Source organism: Alligator sinensis, unplaced genomic scaffold (genome assembly GCF_000455745.1).
Source record: "Alligator sinensis unplaced genomic scaffold, ASM45574v1 scaffold781_1, whole genome shotgun sequence".
NCBI lineage: Eukaryota > Metazoa > Chordata > Crocodylia > Alligatoridae > Alligator > Alligator sinensis.
Window position 1 is genome coordinate 5,037,970 of NW_005841845.1, and position 23,677 is coordinate 5,061,646.

The 23,677-nt window shown below is 47.5% G+C and overlaps 1 protein-coding gene across 5 annotated transcripts in view; it reads right to left on the reverse strand.

The window, feature by feature from the left end:
- The window catches only part of ST3GAL3 (ST3 beta-galactoside alpha-2,3-sialyltransferase 3), a 252,539-nt gene that overhangs the window by 157,502 nt on the left and 71,360 nt on the right, over positions 1-23,677 (reverse strand). For 2 of the 5 annotated variants that reach the window (XM_006015799.3, XM_025206872.1), the window contains 2 exons: positions 22,771-22,818; positions 19,871-20,005 (listed from right to left, as the gene is read on the reverse strand). The exons of 1 other annotated variant lie outside the window; for it this stretch is intronic. In XM_006015799.3, coding sequence (XP_006015861.1) covers positions 19,871-20,005; positions 22,771-22,818 — 183 coding nt within the window. The remainder of the gene's footprint in view (positions 1-19,870; positions 20,006-22,770; positions 22,819-23,677) is intronic. 2 more of the 5 variants (XM_025206885.1, XM_006015800.3) reach the window with 1 other exon arrangement.

Below are 23,677 nucleotides of genomic sequence, written 5' to 3' on the forward strand. Positions count from 1 at the left end.
GGTGGTGGCACTGCAGGGGGGAGCGGAGGCTGCAGCTCTGGCTCCCGTGACAGTGGCACAGGCCACGGCGGCAGCAGAACCGTGCTCAGAGGTAGGCTCCACTAAAACAATTCCTGCCACAGAAACATTACCAACCGCTGGTTCAGGATGCTGAATCTGCCTCGGTGAACAGGCTTGGACTAGATGACCCCCGAGGTCCGATCTAGCTTCAACCCTGTGGCCTAGACAATTTGCAGAGAAAGCCTCTATGTCTGGAATATTAGGGTGGGGAGAACTCACTGCACCTTCTTCCTCTTATCAGAAAGAGCGGATACTCAAAATACAGCAAGCAGTTATGGCAAGAGGCAGATGACACTGCTTGGCTGTGGGGACACGATTGCTTTAGACAAGCTGTTTTGCAAAAAAGTTTACATGCAGAAACACTCTGTACCAAACCCTCTTAATGCAAACCAGCTCTTAGGTTATTCGGGTGCTTTGTCAAAGTCCTGTCCAAATGGCTACTTAAGAACATAAGTAGCCATGGGTCAAGAGGCAACCTATCGTCTTGGATGAAAAACCAGCCTGGAGACAGAAAGCAAAGACTAGAATTAAAAGACCCATTTTCATTGTGGGGAAAGGCTAATGGGAGGGCATGTAAGAGGAAGATCTGCTGTCTGGAAGTTCTGCTTTAGCCAAACACAAGCTTTTGGGCACAATGCAGAGGCGACAGGAGACACGTGAGAGTCCGCGATACACAGGCGAGTGGACTAGATGCTCCCCTCCTCCCTGCTTCATGCGACAAGAACAGCCAGACACCCAATGAAATTAAGTATGTGGCAAATTCAAAACTGATACAAGAAAAACTTTTTTCACAGGTACAGAATAAAACTTGGGACCTCAGCCCCAAAGAGGCCAAGAATTAGACTCAAAACAAGAGGAGGACTTTCGAGAGTGCTGTGTTAACCATACACATTCAGGAAGGAATATTACACGTCCTGCTTTGGAGCCGACGCCAACCTGTGATTACTGAAGATTAGGCTGAAAGTTAAGGCAAGGAGAAAATTATCTTGCTTCTGCCTCCGGAAGAAGTGCGAGAACCCCGGAGAAGCAGCTGGTCGCGGCCACTGACAAAGAAAGGACACTGGACTAGAGGGACTCGGATCCTATTGAAACTGGGAAGCCCAAGGTACTTACCAGGGGCTATTTAGAGACTAGCAGACCTGCCATTGCACGTAAGGAAGGATGGTCCTGTTGTAAGGACACTAACCTACCACTTAAGAAACCAGAGGTTAAGCTCCAGCTTTGCTCCAGACTCTTCTTGACCATGAGCAAGGTCTCCTAGGCCCACAAACTCAAGCAGTACTCGGGGCCCCCAACTCACATTTAAGTCAACAGAAGTGAAGGCATCCCAAGCATCTCTGGGGAAAAACAAGGACACCCGCAGTGCCTTAATTCCCCGGGTGATGACAGAAACCTAGTGCAGTCTGCTCCGCTACAACAGTTCACTTTAGAGGCCTCCCAAGAGCATAAAACTCACTCAGAAAATTCACTGTTCAGTGCAAAACTGAGAAGTGATATTCAAGTATTTCTACCTTTCTTTCTCCAGTCTTCAATGAACAAAGGGATCTGGTGGGCAGATCCCTGGGAAGGAAGACCGAGGGGTAAAGAAGCCCAGGAGAGCTGGCCGCACATTAGGGAGAACAGGAAGGGCAGCAGGAGACTAGCAGGGCTAGACAGCAATCTCGTCAGTGAACTGAAACCAAACAAGGAATCCTACAAAAAGTGGACACTTGGGAAAGAGCGTAAGAGTATGGCACGGGCATGCAGGGAGAAAATGAGGAAGGCCAAGGCACAATTTGAGATCCAACTGGCAAGGGATATAAAAGGGAATAAAAATGGATTCTGCAAGTAAGTAAAGAACCAAGAATTCATAGGTCCCTTGCACAATGCAGACGGCAATCTAGTTACAGATGATGTGGAGAAGCCTGAAGTATTTAATGCCTTTTTTAATTCAGTCTTCACCAATAGGAGCAACTACCAGATGACAAGTGCAGTTACAAGGCAGCAAAGATAGGGAAGGAGACAAACAGCCCAGAGTAATGGCAGAACAGGTTCGGGATTGCTTAGAGAAGCTACATGCTCTCAGGTCAGCAGGGACAGATGGGATGCAACTAAGGGTACCGAAGGAATTGGCTGAGGTAATTTCAGAGTCCTTGGTGATCCTTTTTGATGGTGTGTGGAGGTCAGGTGAGGTTTCTGATGATCAAAACAGGACAAAAATAACACTCATCTTTAAGAAAGGGAAGGAGGAGCATCTGGGGAATTACAGACCAGTCAGCCAGACCTCAATACCTGCAAAGATCATGGAGTAGGTCCTCAAATAATCTATTGTGAAGCACCTAGAAGAGAACAAGGTGTTCAGGAACAGCCAGCCTGGATTCACCAAGAGTAAGTCATGCCTGACCAACCCGATTTCCTTCTATGATAAGGTGACAGGCTTTGCAGATTGGGTGGAAAGCAGCGTGTAGACGAGCAGGGGGAGTTAGAGGAAGAAAATCCCCGCTCGCTCCCTTCCCCTCAGCGTCTGTAGGGCAGGCTGCCTCACCAGCAAGGAGACAAGCCACAGGGCAGCTGAAACAGGACAGCTGGAGAGCCTGTCCCAACGCAGTGACCCCAGAAAGCCAGGGTACGTCCAGGGGCACAAGGAAAACAAAACTCTTACCTTCAGAGCTCTACCAAGCTGAGGTGCAAGCCGGCACAGAAGGGAAAGCATGGGCTGCAGGGACGCTTGGGGCAGCACAGCTGTGGTCTGGCCCCGTTAAAGTTCCTCCTAGGAAACAGAATCCCCAGGAGGGAAAAGCACTATTTGGGAACACTAAGGCTGGGCTAGGACAGTCCTGGCAGTGTATACCCTCAGGGGAAGAATCACCTGATTTCAGTTCATCCCAGGTGCTTCACCTTAACACCGGACAGACAAGCTGCAGTTGGAGATCAGAAGCCGATGCTGATAGGCTGGGAGTACACGACAGAGAGCCCAAAAGGCCACAGGAAGTGGTGAGAGGGGAGACCCTATGCTGGAGAGCAGCAGAGGCAAGGGGTGAGGGACAGCCCTGTCCACATTTCTGTACTTTTGTGTATAACGGACTGCAGAGCATTCCTGGAAGTTGACCAGGAAGGTAGCAAGAGCAGCTCCTGTCTGTGATACCATTAACTACAGCAGGAGCCCTTATTTAAACCGAAGGACTGTGGTGGGGGTATTGGGGTTGGTGGGGCCCGTTATAGGCCCGTGAGGCTCTACTACAGGCCATAACTAATTAATTTTGGACTATTAAAGACAGCCCTGATGGCAGAGCCAGTTTTCTTTCTCTGGGAGAGAATTCTTTATTAATACCATCAAGTCGTGGCAGGAAAGTATCCTGAGAAAGTAGCATACTCCTTAACAGGGTGCGTAGTGCTGGTCACATCATAGACAAAGGGACCTGACCACACAGTGGATGTGATATACCTTGACTTTAGCAAGGCTTTTGAGACCGTCTCCCATGACATTCTCATTAAAAAGCTAGAGAGATACAAACTAAATGAAAATACTGTAAGCTGGATACGTAAGTGGCTGGACCGTCATGCTCAGCAAGTAGTCATCAACAGCTCAATGTCTAGCTGGGAGGAGGTGTTAAGTGGAGTTCCCCACGGGTCTGTCAGCATTCAACATCTTCATTAATGATCTGGACAATGAGACTGAGAGCACGCTTAGCAAATCTGCAGATGACACTAAGCTGGGTGGAATTGCAGATACTCCAGAGGGCAGGGCTAGGATCCAGAATAATCTGGATAGCTAGAGAAATGATCCTCAGTCAACCCAGATATGATTCAACAAAGGCAAGTGCAAAGTCCTGCACTTGGGGCAGAATAGCCACATGGACAAATACAGATGGGGAAATGCCTGGCTAGGCTGCATTACTGCAGAGAAGAACCTGGGGGTTCCAGTGGAACAGTCTGAATAAGTCAACAGTGTGCGCTCTTGCAAAAAAGGCCAACAGCGTACTGGCTTATATCAGCAGGAGCATCGTTTACAAATCAAGGGAAGTGATTTTTCTGCTTTCTTCAGCACTGGTGAAGCCTTCACCTGGAGTCCTGTGTCTAGTTTTGGGCCCTGCATTTCAAAAAGAATGTGGACAGTTTAGCTAGAGTCCAGCACAGAGCAACAAAAATGATTAGGGGCCTGGGAAACATGACTTTTGACAAAAGGCTGAAAGAACGAGGACTGTTAACTCTGGAGAAGAGAAGACGGGGGTAGAGTTTTGATAGCAGTCTTCAAATACCTGAAAAATCAATACAGAGGATGGAGATGGGATTTTCTCTGTGACTGCAAGGCACAGGACTAGCAGCAATGGCCTCAAGCTGCAGCGGGGGAAATTAAGGTTGGAGATGAGGAGAAGCTTTCTGCCACTGAGGGTAGTCAAGCACTGGAACAGGCTGCCGAGAGAGGTTGTGGGACCTCCATCCCTGGAAATGTTCAAGAGCAGGTTGGACAGACACTTGGCTGGGATGGTTTAGGATCACAGAAAATGAGGGATGAAGGGAGCTCAGGAGTCACATCTAGTCCAACCCCTTGCTCTAAGCAGGACCAGCCCCAACTACATCATCCCAGCCAAGGCTCTCTCTAGCCAGGCCTTAAAAACCTGCAAGGATGGAGACTCCACCACTTCTATGGGTGACCTCTTCCAGTGCTTCAGCACCCTCCTCGTGGGAGAGATTTTCCTAATATCCAACCTCAACTTCCCTTGCTGCAGCCTGAGCACATTGCTCCTTGTCCTGTCATTTGCGCCTCCCTCCCCACCCCCACTGAGAACAGTTTGGCTCCATCCTCTTTTGAACCCCCCATAGGGAGTTAAAGGCTGCTATCAAATCCCCCATCAGTCTTGCCTAGTTGGGGACAATCCTTCCTTGAGCAAGGGGGTGGTCTAGGTGACCTCATGAGGTCCCTTCGAATCCTGCTTTCCTAAGATCCTCTGAACAAATGGAGGACGATACACTGTCCTAGTAACATGTATAACTGTTTCAAATTTTATTGAGTTTTACTGAGTTTTAACGGAGGACGATACACTGTCCTAGTAACACATATAGCTGTTTCAAATTTTACTGAGTTTTATTTTAACATGTGTTTTTGATATTGTGCCGTTCCACAAGCATCATGACATGTGGATAGGGGATCTTTATAACTGGAATTATTACATATGTGCATGCATTGTACATGAGTGATGCTAGAGCAATACACTTATATAGCTGGTTTGAAAATTAAGGAGCCTAAATACATTCAAACTATATAATTTCATCCTGCTTTAGTGCATTTCTAATACAAAATCCAGATTTCAGTCACTAACACATGGCAAGTTCAGTCAGTAACACAAGGCAGCCATCTCAACAGTACTATTAAACCTACTGGTGGCGTCACAGGCATGACTACAACAAGATCTATTGACAGCCTTATCACCATGGTACATGGGTGAAATTTCCAAATGATGATTGGAACCAGGTCATTCTCTTTAAACAGACTTGCACTTAAAAATGGGTTTTTAAACCTAGTGCTCTGAGAACGGACACAACACTCAGTTGATACATAACAGAAAGGCTTGCTTTAATAACTACTAACAAGTTACAAAACTAAATGACAGAAAAAGACTCTTGCCCGATATAAAATGAGCTATTAGTCCCTGTATTATCTTAGCTGCAAAAAGATCTTTACACAATGCAGGAAGGAAGCAGTTCTTGTACAGCCTCACAGTGTGGATCCTTTGCTAATTGGCTGGGTGGCAGGATGGCTTCTTGGCATGAATGACTGGTGCCTCTCGCAACTGGGGGGGCACCATGGCAGTGAGCAGCAAGAGGCGACAGCGGCGGGAGAGCTGTCAGTGGCGGCAAGCAGCAAGCAGGGACTGCCCACAGCTGCCGCCTGCGCTGTCGGCGGTGGTGAGCAGGGACCGCGAGCAGCTGCCGGCAGACACATCGATGGCAGCCAATCTCAGGGGGGCACATGCCCCTCTGTGCCCTTCCTATGCACTGCCTATGCTTCTTGGTCTTCCCTGGACTGCACACACCTTGCTGGCAGATCTGTTTACTTTTTATACTGTTTAATTATATAGCTTCAAAGCATTTTCTTGATAGTTAGCTGATTAAAGTCCAAACAAAATAGGGAGGAAAAGGGTGACCAAATAGGGAGGAAAAGGGTGACCATCATATTACAATTGTTAAATTGCCTGGCTCCTGTTTCTGGATCTGTCTAGGTGTGAAGGCTTGTGTTTCTCTGCAGCCGCTGCAATTCGAGGTCACTTACAGGCGATGGGTCATGAGTGGTCAGACAGGATGCTTAGAGGCACTACCGGACTGGTCTTTGGGGCAAATCTGTAATAGCTTGTACCGGTGATGGTTTGTTTAGAAAACTCCAGACAGACACTGAATGGTTGAGACATCTGTAACACCTTAGACACTGGATGCCTGTTCTGAGAAATGTGAGCATGTCACGTACAGGACATCTTTCCTGTCCCTTTTACAGGTTTCTTTTGAGGTGCATATTTAGTCTTTGTCTTCTTTAGTTGCTAGTTCAATGAAATGCGCATGTAGTTACCTTGCCTTCACTTGCTCATCCTTTTCTTTGGCTTTCTTAGCTTGGAAATATACACATGTGATGAGCGTATCTGGTCTCTGCCAACAATTTTAACCATCACTTTTATTATTTTATGGCATGGGTCTGGTACTGGGTACTGCGAGCACTCCACTGTCTCGACGCTTAATGAATTGCAAGCCATTAGCGGAGTTTCATTTTCCTGCAGCAGTCTTGTTACCACAACCCAGTCTTGCCCCGGCCATTGTCTTGCACTTTTGTGCAAGAGACACTGTCCAAGCTTTCATAGCTTTCATATGCAGCACTAGCTCCTGGCTTGTATGGGACTATGCATCCTTTTCCTACTCCCAGAGAGAACAGATGCTCTCCCTATTCCCCTTTTGGCCCATCCACAGCATCTTGTATTACTCTGACATAAATGAATGTACCTCTATAAGTATGGAACTACCAAAATTGCGATTTCACGAAATCCAGCATTGCCCGTGAAAGTTGGAAATGTCCATGCATGACATCCACACAAAAAAAAGAAGAAAAAAAGACAACTTACTGAAAATATGGGTTGTCCATATGACAGACAACCCTCACAACCAATCAGTAGCAAGGGGTGGGGCCACTGGTGCCCCTTGGCCAATCGGGGGGGGGGGGGGGCTGCCCACCATGATCAGCCCAAGAAAATAGCAGCTGACCCTGTGATCTCTCTGAGAAATCAGCCGGGGCCACCGCCATGGGTTGGGCAGACCCCTATCTATGAATCCAAAGCATGGCGGCTATCCTGTCACTATGACAAGAGAGAAGGATGAAATAAAACTATAAGGAACAACAACTTATTCCATGTCTACTAGCAGAAGAGCACAAGGAAGGATCTGGAAAAGGCTTTCCCCTCTGAGCCAAAGGGAGCTATACCAAATCAGCAGCATGCCAAGGGCCAAATCTGATGACTGTATTCTCACTCATGCTAGGAAATTGCAGATCATAGTTGGCAAGGAGGGCTAGAGCAACTTGGAGAAGCACAGGACTGAATGAACATGGGAAAGGAATTTCCTCCAACCCCTGAAGAACTGGAGGTCTGCTCAGGTCAGAAATAAAATACATTTCTATGTTTCAGGGGAGACTGGAATTGAAAGAGAACTTAATAACTGACAACAGTTTCATAATAAAAAGCGTAATAGGGATTATGCAAACAGAAGCACAGCCAAGCATAGCAATCTCTATAAACGATACAGATCCTGTGCCAAGTGAAGTGCTGGCACAAACCTGCAACTTTCTCCCAAGCATCTAGCAGTAATCCAGCTGCTGGTCAGCAAGTGAGAACTGCTCAGTCTAACGTCTGTAAACTTCTCGGACCACCCAGACAGACAGTCGAGTAACATGACGGATTAGGCTAAAAGCAAATTCTCACATCTGCACTTTACACCAATGGCCATGCAGTTTTAAAGAAACAAAATGGGCTGAATTCTTTCCTCACTTCTCTCATAAGAAGTCAATACTCCAGAGACAAATTTAATCCATGAGCTCACTGAGCCTCCAACAATGAGCTTGACTTTGAAACACTGTTACATACAAGTACTGCCCCATCATCATCTAATTGATTATGGACTTAATTATGAATAAAACCATTTTTGCTGACAACCAAGTTTTAAAAAACGTTGTAGCCTATCAAGACCGATACGAGCTGTACTAGTTCATTCGACATTTAAACCTTTTATACATACGGTGTGGGGGGCTCAATTCCAGTTCTTCTGGTATTTTACATGCGAGTGCTTTCAGAGGAGCGAGGCTGACACCTCGGAGAACCAGCCATCTATCAGGAGTCGCAGCCCACGGTACCCTGCGTTGGGGTGTCAACCCCACTGGGACCATGGACTCTACTGAGGGGGGAAAGGCCAGCGATGGCTACACGTGTGAATCCATGAGGAAAGGGACTAAGGCTAGAGGAAGGACTCAACTAAACAAGGAAGAGGGAAAAATAAAGGGCTAAGCAACAAATACTGCACACAAAGGACATGGAGCCTGAGGAAAGAGAAGTTCCGGCACTCGAGTACAAGGACTCAACTTGCATCCTTTCCTTAGTACTTAGTTTGCATATCTCACTGGTGCCAGGAACTATATAAATATGTAAAAATATACCTTGGAGGGTTACATGCATAACTACATTTAAACAAGTTAAACAAATGTTATTATTGCAAAACCAAGCCCCTGGATTAGGAGGGGCCAGTACTAACATCACCAAAGTTTCTCCCCCAGTCCCAGGCCCCTGCACCCAACTCCCAGCTGTCAGGCCCAGAGCTCCCCCACCTCCACATCCCAGTCGGACAGCCTGGAGGAGGAGCTGTCTGGGCACAGCAGAAGGAGCAGTGGGAGCTCAGGTCCTGCACCCGGTGCCACAGCAGCCAGGAACACCAAGCATAAGGAAAGTCCCACTCTCTGCTGCGTATCTACGCTGAAACATGCCCAAAATATCCCAAGTCTTTGGAGGAATTGGATCCCAAACTGTAGAGCAGTGATTCTCAACCAGGGTGTTGCCTCAAGATCCTCTGAAGGCTGCCCTGAGAAGTGAGTTGATAGGGGAGGTATGACAAGGGAAGCAGATAAGCACAGGCTCAGGCTTGTCCCTGCCTGGCTGGTCCCCGCCCCCATTGCCTGGCCACTCTGTAAGGAGATGACCACTGTAATGTGCACATTAGTTTTTGCAGTTAGTTGCCACAATTCACAAAGGTTCATGGAGGGGTGTCCTGAGCCCAAAAAGGTTGAGAACCGCTACTCAAGACAGTGTCTACCAGACACGCATGATATTTCAGAGGCCGTAACCCAGCTACATTTGCCAATTTTTTTTCCATGGGAAAAACAGAAGTACTTCCTGGGGGGACACCCAGGTGACCCCTTTGCCAAACATCAAGACCCAACTCCAAAGCAGGTGGTGCTAGAGCTTCTCCATGAAACAGCTGAGAGATTATTTTTTAAAACATGTTGGCAAAAACAATGCATCTTCCCCAGTCTTGTTATCACAAATAGCTGAATCATTTTTCCCCTAAAAATTTTCCAAAAAAATTCAACCAGAGACAGACAGCCAGTATAGGTAGTTTTGGCCCCAAAATGTTCAAATTCAGCAAAGTTACAAGCAACTAAAACAAGGCTTTAAAATGAGACTTAGGTAACTTTATTCCCTACGTTATAGGCAGTATCACCAGCTTAACCTACAACAATTGGTGTTTAGTGTCTATGAAAACTGATGATCCTTCTGCCACTTCATTTCTAGAGGTAATGACTTCTGAGCATCATCAGCACAGCTGGAGGTTGTGCGGGCCGGGAGCGACCCGAGCCCTTTTCGCGCTGCACGCGGGCTGTGGCCAGCAGCCCGGGCACGCCGGGGCGGAGAGGGAAGGCCGTCGAGCTGGAATTAGGCACGGACACGTAGCGGTAGTTTAAAAGATTGTTTACTTACACCGAGACGGCAGTGGTGTAGGCTGGAAAACTTGCTTAAATTGTGGTTACAGACAGACAACACAGACGGTCTCGTGGAGGTTGCTAGGCTCCACGGTGCAGAGCTCCGGATGCTCTGGGTGAACGAGCCACCAAAATAGAAATCGTAAATATGTCTTATAAAAGTCGCGCTCGAAGACGGGAAGAGGTGGGCGGTGGATCAGGCCGCCACGCTCCTCTGGATCTCACACAGGGTTTCTATTACCCTGCCGTGTACCCAGAGTCCCCACGAGATGGATGTGGATTCCTCTTCGGCTTGGGCAGAAACTGCTCAAGCCTCTTATACGGCTAACAGGGCCATTGCTAGCTGCCACATGTGAATAATTTAGCACTAGCCAATCACGGGGAACGAATTTGCATACCGGTGGCAGGAACTCTTTTGCACCGTGCATTCCTCTTGCAACATGAGCAATGCACTCTGCAAAAGAAGCTGCAGAAAAGGCGGGAAACTCGTCCCTGCACCGGGGTTTCCTCTGCTACAGGAAACTCCCGTGCAATGCTCTGCAACTTGACGGGGATAATTCTGGTGCCGAAGCGCGCACACACACACAATCATGCCTTTTGGGTCATGACAGAGATCACACCTGCCAGTTCAAGGAAAAAGGCTCCTTTATCCTATCAACAAATCCTGAGTATACCAGTGACACTAAGTCATGAGACTGTCATCTGGTATCACAGACTTAGCAGCCAGAGCACGTATCTTCAAGTACTGTACCTTTCCTCTCCAGCGCCTTAATACCCGGTCTAGGCCCCCCTATGACATCTGGGGGATGTCTCACATCTGTAGAAACCAATATACCAGAAGGATCCCCTTCATTAGGCCCGGAGCGTTACCTCCATACAAACAAGTCAAGTGACGCTCTCGTGAGAAGCAGTTGCCAACCCCACTCCACAGGCGAAACATCAAAGAAGGTTTCTCTAAAAGCAGACATGCCCGTGGTTCCAAAGGCAAGACAAGTGTTGTTAGATGAGAGAGTGAAAAAAGCAACGCCATTCCAACCTCATCATTTTAGCTTCATTAAAGTTTGAAGTACGCCAGTTGTCTTAAGTCCTGCAAAATACTTTCCTTTCCTAGCAAATTACAGTACCTTGCATAGACAGGAAAATCTGTGAATCTGGTTTAGACTAAATTCAAGAAACACGTTTCAATCCAAAGTTGAAAGATTTCATAGACACTAGGGCTGGAAGGGACCTTGGAAGATCACTGAGTCCAGCCCCCTGCCCCAGGGGCAGGAAGTCATCAGGGATCATAGGATCCCAGCAAGATAAACGTCCAGATGTCTTTTGAAGGCATTCAGAGTAGGCACTTGAACCACCTCCGGCAGCAGTCTATTCCAGACCTTGGGGGCTCGGACAGTAAAGAAGTTCTTCCTTATGTCCAGCCTGAAACGGTCCTGGAGGAGTTTGTGACCTTTCAACCTTGTCATCCCTTGGGGCGCTCTGGTGACCAAACGTTCCCCCAGATGCTGGTGAGCACCCCTAATAAACTTATAGGTGGCCACCAGATCACCCCTGAGCCTGTGCTTTTCCAGGCTGAAGAGTCCCAGGGCTCTCAGCCTCTCTTCATAAGGTCTGTTTTCCTGACCTCTGATCATGCGCGTGGCTCTCCTCTGCACTCTCCCAAGCTTCTCCACATCTTTTTTGAGCTGCAGAGCCCAAAACTGGACACAGTACTCCAGCTGCGGCCTCACCAAGGCCGAGTACAATGGGAGGATGGTGTCCTGGGATTTGCTTGAGAAGCATCTGGGGATGCAAGCAAGCATTTTGCTCGCTTTACTCGCAGCAGTATCACATTGCCGGCTCATGTTCATCTTGTGGTCAACCACGACCCCCAAGTCCCTTTCATCTGTAGTGCTAGCCAGCGTAGCACTGCTGAGTCCATAAGAGTTCATCCTGTGAACTGCATATGCCCTTTAGTCTCCCAGAAAAGTTATCTGCTTTAAGCCATGGCACAATCTTTGCCAAATAAACTGTTATTTCACTCAGTGCCATGTATCCATTTACCTAAATACAATTAATGATGTGAATCTTTCAAGAGGAATTTTTTTCTTCATTTTGAAAGTTGTGTTGTATTTCCTAGTAAAAGTCAAAGATAATTTCAACAAAAATGTAGCATGCAGATGCTCTTGGTTGACCTCCAGAGTAGACTAACTTGATCTGCAGAGATACCAGATAATAAAGAAAAATGGCATTGAAATAGTTCATTGCAAGAGACTTTATAAAACTTTTTTTACATTTCCACCTGAAGAGATGCACACCACTATACTTTCAATTGGGCGATGGGACTGGCCTAGCGCAGCGCTTCTCAACCTTTTTAGACTCAAGGCATCCCCCATGACAGACTCAAAGTACCCTCGGAAAATGCCAGCTCTTATTCTTCACTCGTTTTTTGACTACAGAAAAGTACTAAGGCAATTCATCTGCTGTTGCAAAGAACCCAGAAAGACGCCAACAGATCAGTATGTTTTGAACACTCTGGATTCAAAGATCAAGTCTCTTGGTTTATCTTGTGAATCACGTTTGCACACCTAACAGTGCTAACATCTCATGGCACCTCGCACCACCCTTGAAAGGAGCTCAAGGTGCCGCAGCACCCTGGCTGAGAATCACTGGTCTAGAAATGCTGACTAGATCGTGAACAACCACTCCGAGCCTTTTGGACAGGGCAGGGTATACATCTGAAAAATAAACAAAGAGATTGGCCAAGTGCTGGAAGGCCTGCCTACACTAGACAACCAACATGTGACAGGCCTTGGCAAAGATTCAACCAGCTTCCATTTAGTCTGCGAGCCAAAGGGGAAAAAACCCACAGAGAGAGATCCATTAGCCAAAGACAAACAAGAAAAGAGAAAAGGGGCTTTTCAGAATAAATAAATAAAAACCAACCCCCCTCCCCCCCAAACTAAACTAAACCATCTGATTTACCAAATTAGCCCTTTGCCTTTGGGGACTAAAGGACAGCAAGAAGCACCAAGAAGAGCCCAGAAGGCAGGCTAGCAGGAGGAAGTTCCTTTTCACACAGCATGTAATTAGTGTGGGACTCGTTACCACCAGATGCAGTGGAAGCTGACAGTTTAACGAGATTCAAAAAGGGATGGGACAAATTCTTGGGAGGAATGGGGAATCATTAGCTTTTGAGCACGGGAGTGAGGGGCACGGCCTCTGAATCAGGCCGCCTGGACCCTCAATACTGGAGGCTGCACAGGAGAGAAACAGGAGAAAACCCCACCAGGACCCAGTCGCTCTCTGCCGCTGCGTGACATGGGAGACTGGGCAAGACGGGCCTATGGTCTGACCCAGTCCACGGCAGTTCCTATGTTCAGACGGAAATGTAGCCGTAGATTTTACATCACAAACACCTTCCACTCCATTACAGAAATTCACAGGCATTACTTCCCCCAAGCCAAAAGCAACTACTCTCACAGAAATCCTTTTATTTTACCTACTCTCAAAAAACTGACAAACTGAAGACCTACATTTCCCTCCACTAAACGCACGTAGCTATCAAGAGGAAGGACATTTCCGTCCGGGATCGGTAAAAGAAGAGAAACCGCAACTGCAGCCTTCTCAACCAGATTCTCCTGGGGAAGGAGAGGAGCATAGCCAATGATGTCCGGCAAGACAAGATGCTCCCGTTCTGCTCTTGTGCTAGAAGTCTGTCACCATCCTGTCATCTTGGATTGTGGGGAGGCTGATGGATCACCAACTGCAAATTCAATCACACTCTTCCCTCTACCTCCCTACCCACACGATTCCCACAGCAGAAGAGCATGTGATGAGTACAGTTAGAAAGTTCAGAAAACTGTAACCAGGAGAAAAAGGATATTTGTGATGACAAACAGACCATTCTGCTCTCCACCTCATCTTCCCCAAAGATATCCAATGTCTCCTTCAACAGCTTGAACATGCAGAGAAAGACCTCTCGCTTCCAAAGAAACAGAATCCAGGGCATCAGCAGAAGGAGCTATGAAATCAACTTATGCCTATATATGCTCAAGTTAAGCAGTCAACAGATTAGAGAGGTCCTTTCCTTCTGGACTTGCCTTTCTCACTTATCTTTTTATCATGTGCTATTTCACGCTTTCCTTTAGAGAGTTTTCAGTCAGATTTCCACAAGCACCCGAGCTCTGTGGTGCCGATACATGTGCTCCGACGCATGCTAATGAGAACGCTTGGAGCACGTCTGAGTCCTCAAGTCTGCTGGAGCGGCTCGTGTACTCAGCATCTTGAGTTTCAAAATGGTGGCAGGGGTGCTTTGCTAAAGCCTGTCGAATGAGCTTTAGCTAAAACGTCCCTGCTGACATTTTGAAACATGGGACGTGGAATACATGAAACACTGCAGTGTTTTAATTTCAGCAGCTCCCAAGAGCCACTCTAATTAAAACACCACCCCCACCCTTCACCCTGGAGCAAGTGTATAGGTAGTCTATGGTTTCCGTGCTCCTAAATCAGTTGGATACTTTTGCAAACCCGTCCTTCTTTGTACTGGTTGATCCACGCTCCTGATCAGAGGAGGATGGGCCGGAAAACCACATCGAGCGTTCAGTAGCTTGATCAAAACCTAGTATGATTTAGAAAGAGAAGCTTGAACTGGCCAACTATCAAGCCTTCAGTACAGAGCACTAGTGAGCAAAGAGACTGCTGTATGGCAAAGGGCACTGCTGGGCCCAAACATTACATTCTGGTAATGTAAGTGCACAGATTTGGCTTTACAGAGGCACAATATATTGGAACTCTGTCAATCCCAACGTACGTGGTCAAAGGAAGGCAAGAAAAGATCAATACTGGTACCCAGGGATCCTTGTAGAGAACATTTATCTCCCACACACATTAATCCTACACCAAGGAGCAGAATCCTAGTGCCCTTTTTTTTTCTTTTGTTGGCACTGTTCAGCGACAAGCTCCCTTGCACTGCGTGGTCAATAACAGCTGTCTTCCTAAAAACGAGCTGTGTCCTCACTCCCTATCTGACTGCATCCTCCCCAACCCATGGAGCCTCCCCCCAGCCTCTGAGAACTCAAAAGCCTGGTTGCAAACACAGCTCCCCCTCCCCCAGCCACCCCAAGTCAGGCAAGCACTCCCCAGGCTACTGACAGTCACTGAACTCACCTTCAGGAGAGAAGAGAAGGCAGAAAAGTGGAAATGCCCCCAGCCACAGATCACCCACACCCTTGAGACCCCCAAAGCATGGGTGCAAGCACCCCCTCCCACTCGTCCACTGAGAGGTATGCTGGGCTGGGTGCTCACTACCACCCCCAGCATGGAAGCTGCAGCATTTCATACAATTGTGTCTGCACACATATGCCACTCCCTTGATATACCCCATGCTGGTGCTCACTGTCACTGCAATGCCATGCTATTGGTGACTCCTGGTCAGTTTATGACCAACTAGAGCTCCCAGGTCCCTCTGTGCAGAACTGCTGACTGCCCAGTCATTCCTCCTTGGGTATGTGTGTAGCTGACCATTGCTATAACTGCAGTACCCTTCACTTGTCCTGACCCAGTTGCATCAGACCATTTCTCCAACTCAAGATCATCCTGAATTCTGATCCTCCCAGGCTTGTGTCATCTGCAAAGGTGATAAGTATGCTTCCTACTCCATCGACCACGTCAGTGATGAAAATACTGAACAGGACCAGATACCGTAGAGCCCCTGCACCTTTCCCAGTTCGCAGACAGGATAAGTACTCTTTGTATATTGTTCTCCAGCCAGTTGTGCACTCACCTTACACGAGTTTCATCTAGATTATATTTTACTAGGTTCGCTAGGTTCCTCATGCAAATGTCACGTGAAATTGCATCAAAGCATCACTAAAGTCAAGACATCAGACCCACTGCTTCTCCCTTGTCCACAAGAACCATTACCCTGTCACAGAGGTCTTCTTCTCCGGCTGTCCCTCGATGTGAGGATGATGTCTGCCGGGGGCGGCGGTGGGGAAGGATTATTAGTGAGTTTTAAGATGGCTGAGGAGTCCAATCCATGCTCTGCAAGTTTTTCCACAGATATGACAGGTGGTGCCTTGGGGGCAGGAGCACAGCTGTTGGCCAGGATGTTGTGCACTTTCCTCCCTCCTCTGCCATGTCTTGGCTTCCTGAGCAAGATGATTCTCTGCGAAGTGGGCTGTAGCTTGATGCATGATGAAGCACCATTGAGACCTGTTACCAGCCAGCATTTCCCAGTTTGAAAGATTGATGCCACCCTTCTTATGGTATGCTTTCAGGGTGTCCCTGTAGTGTTTTCTCTGTCCTCTGTGGGTCCTCTTACCATGGACTGAGTTGAGAGAAGAGGACCTGCTTTGGGAAACAAGTGTCAGCCATCTACACACAATGGCCAATCCAGAAGAGGTGATGTTTCATATCTGGCCTCAATGCTGGTTACGTTGCCTGCAAAAAGGATGCTGGCATTGCTGCAGTGGTCTTCCCATGTAATGCAAAGGATCTTCCTGAGGCAACACTGATGGAATCACTCCAGGCGCTTCAGATGGCTTCAGTATGTCACCCATGTCTCACACCCATAGAGGAGTGTGGGGATAAGCACAGCACCGTAGACCAGGATATTAGTTTCCATCTGCAGAACTCAATTGGCAAAGACATAGTGAAGCAGCTTGCCGAAGGATAAGTGAATCCTATGTTCAATTTCTACATCAAGACCGACTGACTAGGAGAGGTGGCTCCCAGGGAGAGGTATGGAAAATGCTCAACATTTTCCAGGGGTTTTCCACCAATGGGAATTTGTGGGGGGAGGCGGGTAGTGTGCTGGGGCACCTTGGTCTTCCCAATATTAAAGGGAGAGTCCGAGGCTGTGATAGGCACCTGAAAAAAGGGCAAGGGTGGACTGCAGATCAGTCTCTGTTTGCCCGAGGATAACACCATTGTCAGGGCACTGAAGGTCAGTGATGCCCGTCTTGACAACTTTCGTCTTGCTGTGAAGGCGCCACAGGTTGAAAAGCTGACCGTCCATTCAATACTCAACCCCAGTTCTGGGAGGAAGGCAGTCACAGACGAGGATCAAAAGCACAATAAAATAGATGGAAAAATGGGTTGGGGCGATGATGCAGCCCTGCTTGACACCAGTATGGATGGTAAGCGGGTCTGTCTCTGACTCGTTGCAAAGGACTGTGACAGCCATCCCGTCATGAAGTAGCCTGAGGACACCGATGAACTTCAGTGGACAACCAAACCTAGCCAGCCCCTTCCATAAGGCTTCACAACTGATGGTGTTGAAAGCCTTGGTTAGATTAATGAATGCCATAAACAGCTCGTGGTGTTGCTCTCTACACTTCTCCTGGGTCTGTCATGCAACATAAATCATGTCGGTGGTGCCCGGAGATGGGCTGAAGCCACACTGGGATTGTGGAAGGAAGGGGGAGGAGGCAACACAAGAGGATGTGAGTAAGAACCTTCCCGGCAACAGAGAGGAGGGCAGTGTCTCGATAGTTCCCACACACGGACTTGTCCCCTTTCTTGAAGAAGGAGACAAAAGTAGACTAGGTTTGTTTGACATGATCTGTTCTGGATAAATTAATGTCAGCTGCTGCTTATCACTTTTATTATCTTCCATGTACTTACAAATTGACTAGTTGGTTGTTTATTCCAGCATGGTTCTAAGGAACTGAAGTCAGACAGGCTTGTGTATAGTTCACTGGGTCCTCCTTTCTTAAAAGACAGGCATTATGCTTCTCTTTTCCAGGCTTTCTGAACATAACTTATTGCCCATGAGTTCTCACAGATTCATTAATAGCTCTGAGACTGCTTCAGACAGTTTTCTAGGATGAATTTTTCAAAGCACTTGGACCCAATGAACATTTAAGAAGTCTCAAACCTATTCCTTCCCTGTTCTAGCTTTAATTCCTATTCCCTTGTCACCAGTGCTAATTATGTTAGCCATCTGATCACAGGACCGAAGCAAAAAGGGGCACTGAAGACTTTGGCATTATCAGCATAGTCTAATTAGTTTTCTATCCTCACTGAGCGGTGGGCCGACTCTTTCCTTGGGCTTCCTTCGAATACAAATGTACTTACAGAATGTTTTCGTGTTCCACTTCTTTCACTCGTTATTTGCATCTCATTTTGTGCCTTGGCATTTCTGCTTGTGTTCTTACCTACTCGTACTTTTCCTTTAAATTCAGCTTTAGTAATTGGAGCTAGTTTGCACCGGTTACATAACTCCTCACTGAGCTCAGGTCACTGCAGAGGCCATAGTGTAGCAAACAACGTTGCTGCAGAGACAGACAGGTTTAAAAGTAACAAGAGCAAGTCGTTTTTATGCAGCGTGTCATTAACTCGTGGCACTCCTTACCACAGGGGGTGTAAAAGCACAGAGTATAGCCAGGTCCAAAAAGGGACTAGAGAAATTCATGGATGATAGATCCACTAATGGCCATTAAACAAAACAGTCAGGGATGGATCTCTAAACCAATGACAGCGGATGCCAGGAAGAGGACAACGGAGGACAGACCACTCCATATACACCCTGTTCATATGAAGGGGAGGCAACCTTACAGGCAGGCATACCACAAATTAGCTTTGTGCCCTCCCTGAGTGCCACTCCAATTCCCTTCCCCAGCCCCAGCTCCTGCTCCACTTTTGGCTCCCTGCCCTGTACTCACTGCCTGATCTGCTGCTCCGCTCCCTGACCTCTCCCCAGCCTGCTGCGTGCCATACACAGGCTGCCCGTATCACTTGTGGTACACAGGAAGCATTAGCGCGTGCCACTGTCAGAGACACGACTCTGGGCTAGGTGGACCCCTGGTGTGAGCAGTCTGGCACTTGTGTTCTCTTACTGCATTTCCTAGCCTGTCTTCACCCTGCAGTACTGACGGCACAAGTGTGAACTGCTGTTTCTTTAAGAAACTGGGAGTTCTCCTGAATTCCCTTCACCCTTAGACTTTGTGTCCCATTGGATCTTGCCCATCAATTCTGTGTTACCAAAGTCTGTTTTCCTGAAGTCCATTTCCTTTATTCTGTTTTCCTTCCTTTCTTGCCTAAGAATCACCTAAGTTGTCTTCCATCTTCCCATTCTCGAGCTGTTTCTGGGCAGAATCAAATCTAGAAATGTTGCCCTTCTGGTTGCTTTGTCCTTCTTCCACATGACAAAAATGGTCTCCGTATCTTTATCTTTGTGCACCTTGGTGTTTTTGCCAGTGCGGGAGCTCTTGGCTGTCAGAGAGGCTACCAAGGGTCACAATGTGGAAGTGGCTCTCGTCAATCCACTTTAAAAAGTTATCCCTGGCACCTTCCAAGAACACCCTGGACAGTCTGTGTCCTGTGGTATTACTTTCCTAGCAGACGTCTGGGTGAAGTCTCCCGTTACCACCAAGCCCCGTGCCTTGGATCAGTCAGTTAGTTGCTCAAAAGAAAAAAAGCTGCATCCACCTGCCCTTCGTGGTTGGTGGTCTACAGCAAACTCCTGCCGTGGCACTGCCTTTCTTCTTTCTCCCTTTCATCTTTCGGCAGAGAACGTCACCAGGTCTCCCCCACTACATTCTGAAGCTCAGAGAAAACACATTCATTTTTTGGTATAGAAGATAAAATCTCCTCCCTGCCTCTCCTTCCAGCTGTACCTTTCCATAGCAATATTCAAGTCACATGAACTATCCTGCCAGTCTCTCTCATGCCAAATCAGTCATCATTTGGATTAAGCATTAGACTTCCATTTCTGCTTGTTTATTCCTTATACTTCTCGCGTTAGTAATTGGCAGCTATTTCATCTTCGGTAGCTCAGTAAACTAAGTATTTATGCAATTCGAACACTTTTGCCCCTTTCGCACCCCGACCTGAAAAAGCACCTACTGGGAATGGCTGGGCCCGCAGCAGCCATGGGTTCTTTGGTTTCTTTCTGGGCTCTGTCTGTTCCTGGGTCTGCAGCAGGGTGTGATGGGTTGGACGGCGGAAGCACGAGAGTCACAGTTTTTCTCTCTCTCCTTCCTGTTTAACAAGGAAAGCTGTCCCTCAGTTGGGCAGATACCAGGCTTGATGTTTTATTATATGCTGCAGTTCAAAGCAGGCTAAAATTTGCAGCATAATAAATCCAAGGTGCTTAACACAAAGGCAGTTTAGCACATGAATCTCTTGGGTATTTCTGAGCCTTTCTCCCAAAAGAGTGAGTTGCTTCATAAGGGTGGAGAAACAGGATTTTTGAGGCAGATGGGTTTAGAAAAAGGATATGTATTACTGTGCTCTTCAGAACTGCATGCACCCCTGAGAGGTAGCATGTCAGGGTCAGGAACCAGCTTCCAAAGACCAGGTCCAGACAGCTGGTCTGCTTACATTAACCTTGTTCACCGGTCCCAACAGCAGGATTTTCAAAGAGCCAGATCAGTTGAACTTGGGTTTGGTTTTTTTTCCAAATCAAATTCTTAATTATGTTTTCTCTCTGATTGTAATATATCGTTCTAGTGATAAAAGCCTAACTCAGTATTTATGAGCAACTTTTCAGGCTTCTAGAAAGATACCCCTAGTGTGAAGTTAGCCAGAAGCCAATCTGTGCTTTAAAATGAGTGAGCAGCTAAACAAAGATTAGACAATGTCATTTAGTTAGAAAAATTTAAAAGCCTCGCTCTGGACCAGATTCTGGTATTAATTATATCACTGTGGTCCAGCACGGTTGTAATGGAAATCAAATTCTGCAGCCTGAATTTGCCCAGAGATTTCATATACTTCAAGCCTTTTTCATTCCCTCCCACTCAAGAGAATTAGAGACACTTCATTCAGAAAGCTCTGGAAGTTAGTTAGGAAGAATAGGGTTAGCAGAAGAACCCCCGCATTTTACCAAAACCTTGGTGCCGTTTCCATTCTGCACTCAGCACCAGGCACTGTGAGCTGTTGCTGAATCAGATCATGCGCTCTTGACAGATCAGTTCAGTAAAACATTCTAGAGAGTGAAGCAAGGACAGCAGAAAGCGATTAGGGCTTATAAAGGAGCTAAGTGCTACTAAGGCTGGGGTTAGTAAATCAGAGTTCTCTACAAGCTTCGCTGTTAAGAGACAGGCAGCAGGCTCTCTCATTATCGTGCAGGCAGAAGATAGGTGCCATGTTGGAAGGCAGCAAACTATTCCTACCCACCTGAGAGGAAAGACTAATAAGCAAGAGAGATCCAGGAGCAGCTTCCGTTTTTGAAAGGGAAAGGTAAATAGGTCAGGTTTTTAAAAGGTAAAATAAAGGGACTTACGTTTTAGGCCCACTTCATGTCTATGTTTAAAACCAGTTTTTACCCTTTCATTTCAGGAGCTAGGGCTACAGGCCCTTTACCCCACGTCCATAGTTGTGCGTGTGCATTGAACCGTCTCATGTTGCAGTCACCATAAAGAAGCACGTCTGCTGCAGCACAGCGTGCTCCAGCTGCAGTCCCGTGACACACTAGAGATCTGCCACTTCGGACCAGACTGGATTAATGGAGTCTGCTCCACATGTGAGCTGATGCAAATTGAGCTGCACCACGTGCACTTGTGTAAGTGGCAAAATGCGCATCAGCACACAGAAAATGGCAGCAGAGCACTTTTGAACTAAAACACTTTCTATGTGTTTTAGTTCAAAGGCACGCCACTGGCATTTTCTGCGTGCTGATGCATATTTCACCGCTTATACAACTGCAAGCGATGCAGCACCGGGCGCTTGTCAAAGCACCTGGCACTGCAGCGCTTGCATGTGTAAAAATGCCCCTTGTGCTGCAGATGGCCACTACTCCCCTCCAGTGGTCCAAGCACCAAAGAACCTTGCAGTTTTGATACTTGGCTCAGTAGCACCAAAGGCCCTAACCAGATGTCCAGCAGGCACCCCTTGGGCTCATCATCAATTCCTTTTAGCAGCTGCCTAACTAAGGTGGGGTGCACGGGGCACCAGCCCCAGGTGCTGACTCTGGGGGCAGGGGGTGCCCATTGCCCCGGTAATCTTAGCCATGACAGGTGCAGCTCTGCCCTGCTGTAGGAGGGGCAGGTACAGCAGTGTACCTGGGCGGAGGGGGGTGGAATGATACCACCCCTGCCCTCACCCAGGCGGCTGGGCCGCTGGAGGCACAGCCCAGTGCCTGGGAGGTGGAGCAGGGAGAGAGCAGGCCCTCAGGACAGGAGCCCACACTAGCTAGCGCCTGTTTCTCAGTTGCAGCAGTACAAATCTGCACTGCTGCAGGCGCAGCCACAGCAGAAGCAGCTGCCATCAAGTGGGGAGAGCCCAGCCTGTAAGACTTCACTTTCCCCCATCACCACTGCTCTCCAGTGGTCAGCACCATGCCCTCCGCCCACTCCACTGGGCCCCGGGCACTGGAAGTGTTTCCTATGCCTCTGCCTTTTAGCCCACCCAGGAAAAGAGATGAGAGCCCTACCTGTGAAACCATAAAATATTCCCTGCCTGCCTCCTTTCCTTATCCCCTTCCCCCAGGTAGCTGAGACTCTCCCCTAGGAGAGTGGAACAGCTGCCTTGGTGCCTTTCACATGAGAAAAGGGCCACAAACTGAGTCCTTTCTGCTCAAGTCCCCTGCCTGGCCATGCTCTAGGAGGTCCCACATTTCATTTTTATACCACACTATGACTCTTAATAGTCCCAATTCTTACCCCAAGGGGGTGCATTTATGCAGTTTGGCTAGATGGTCGATTTGCAGGCAGATCTGTTATCTGCCTCCCAACATGGCTACCAAGCCTAATTAAAAAGAAGCCTTTTAAGGAGGGAGATAGAGAGGGAGGAAGGGGGTGTTGTACCTGAGCCTATTGTATGTCCAACGGAGTCAAAGGAAAGAACCATTGAATCTGTAACACAAGAGTACAAGTTCATTTTCCCCTTTTAAATCAATCCATTATTAGTCATAAGAGGCTTCTCTTTCCTCTTCCTATTTTATCATATAGCAGCAGTGAGCTCCAGACATTACCATCGCATTTTACTGAGCTATGCATGCATGTGAATGATCCCTTAATGTCAGAGAATGCTGGGTTATATCAGTGTGGGACCTGTGCCCCACCTATGGCAGCAAAGGCAAGACTAGGAAAATCTTGCACCTGTCTCCCAAAGCAGTCACTCGGAGCAATACCTGCAACACCATTACACGGCAAAGGAATTACAAAATATGTTTCTTGAATTTTGCTATTGTTTCACCAGAAGGAATATTCACCTCTTTGCCACCCAGACATGCTGAATAAGGTGAACAGGCATCTAGCAAAAGCAGGGTGTTGCAATATCCAGGATACCTCAGAGGGCGATTAACTCACGGATTTATGACAATGAAACCAAACAAATAGAAATGCACATGCGCATAGGGATCTTATTCATTGTTCAACTGGGCAGAGCCCAAAAAGGCAGTGATGACGAGCGAATGCACCCAGGGTCACACAAGCTGGGAAGTGGCAGAACCCCAAGCACTGTCATCCTCATTATCATCCAAAAGATTTTACTGCTGATTCTCTCCAGGAGAAAGACCATCTGATCACATGTCTGCATGCATGCACACGCATGAGCATCAGCAAATTGTAGCCCCCTCTAGAATCCAAAATGATAAAAACAAAGAATTGTTAAGCGACGTCAAATGATTGGGGCATGTTTGAGACGCGAGATTTCAGAATGAAATCTGTACATGTCTGCCCTGAACATTAGCCCTGCAAAGGATGCATTTCA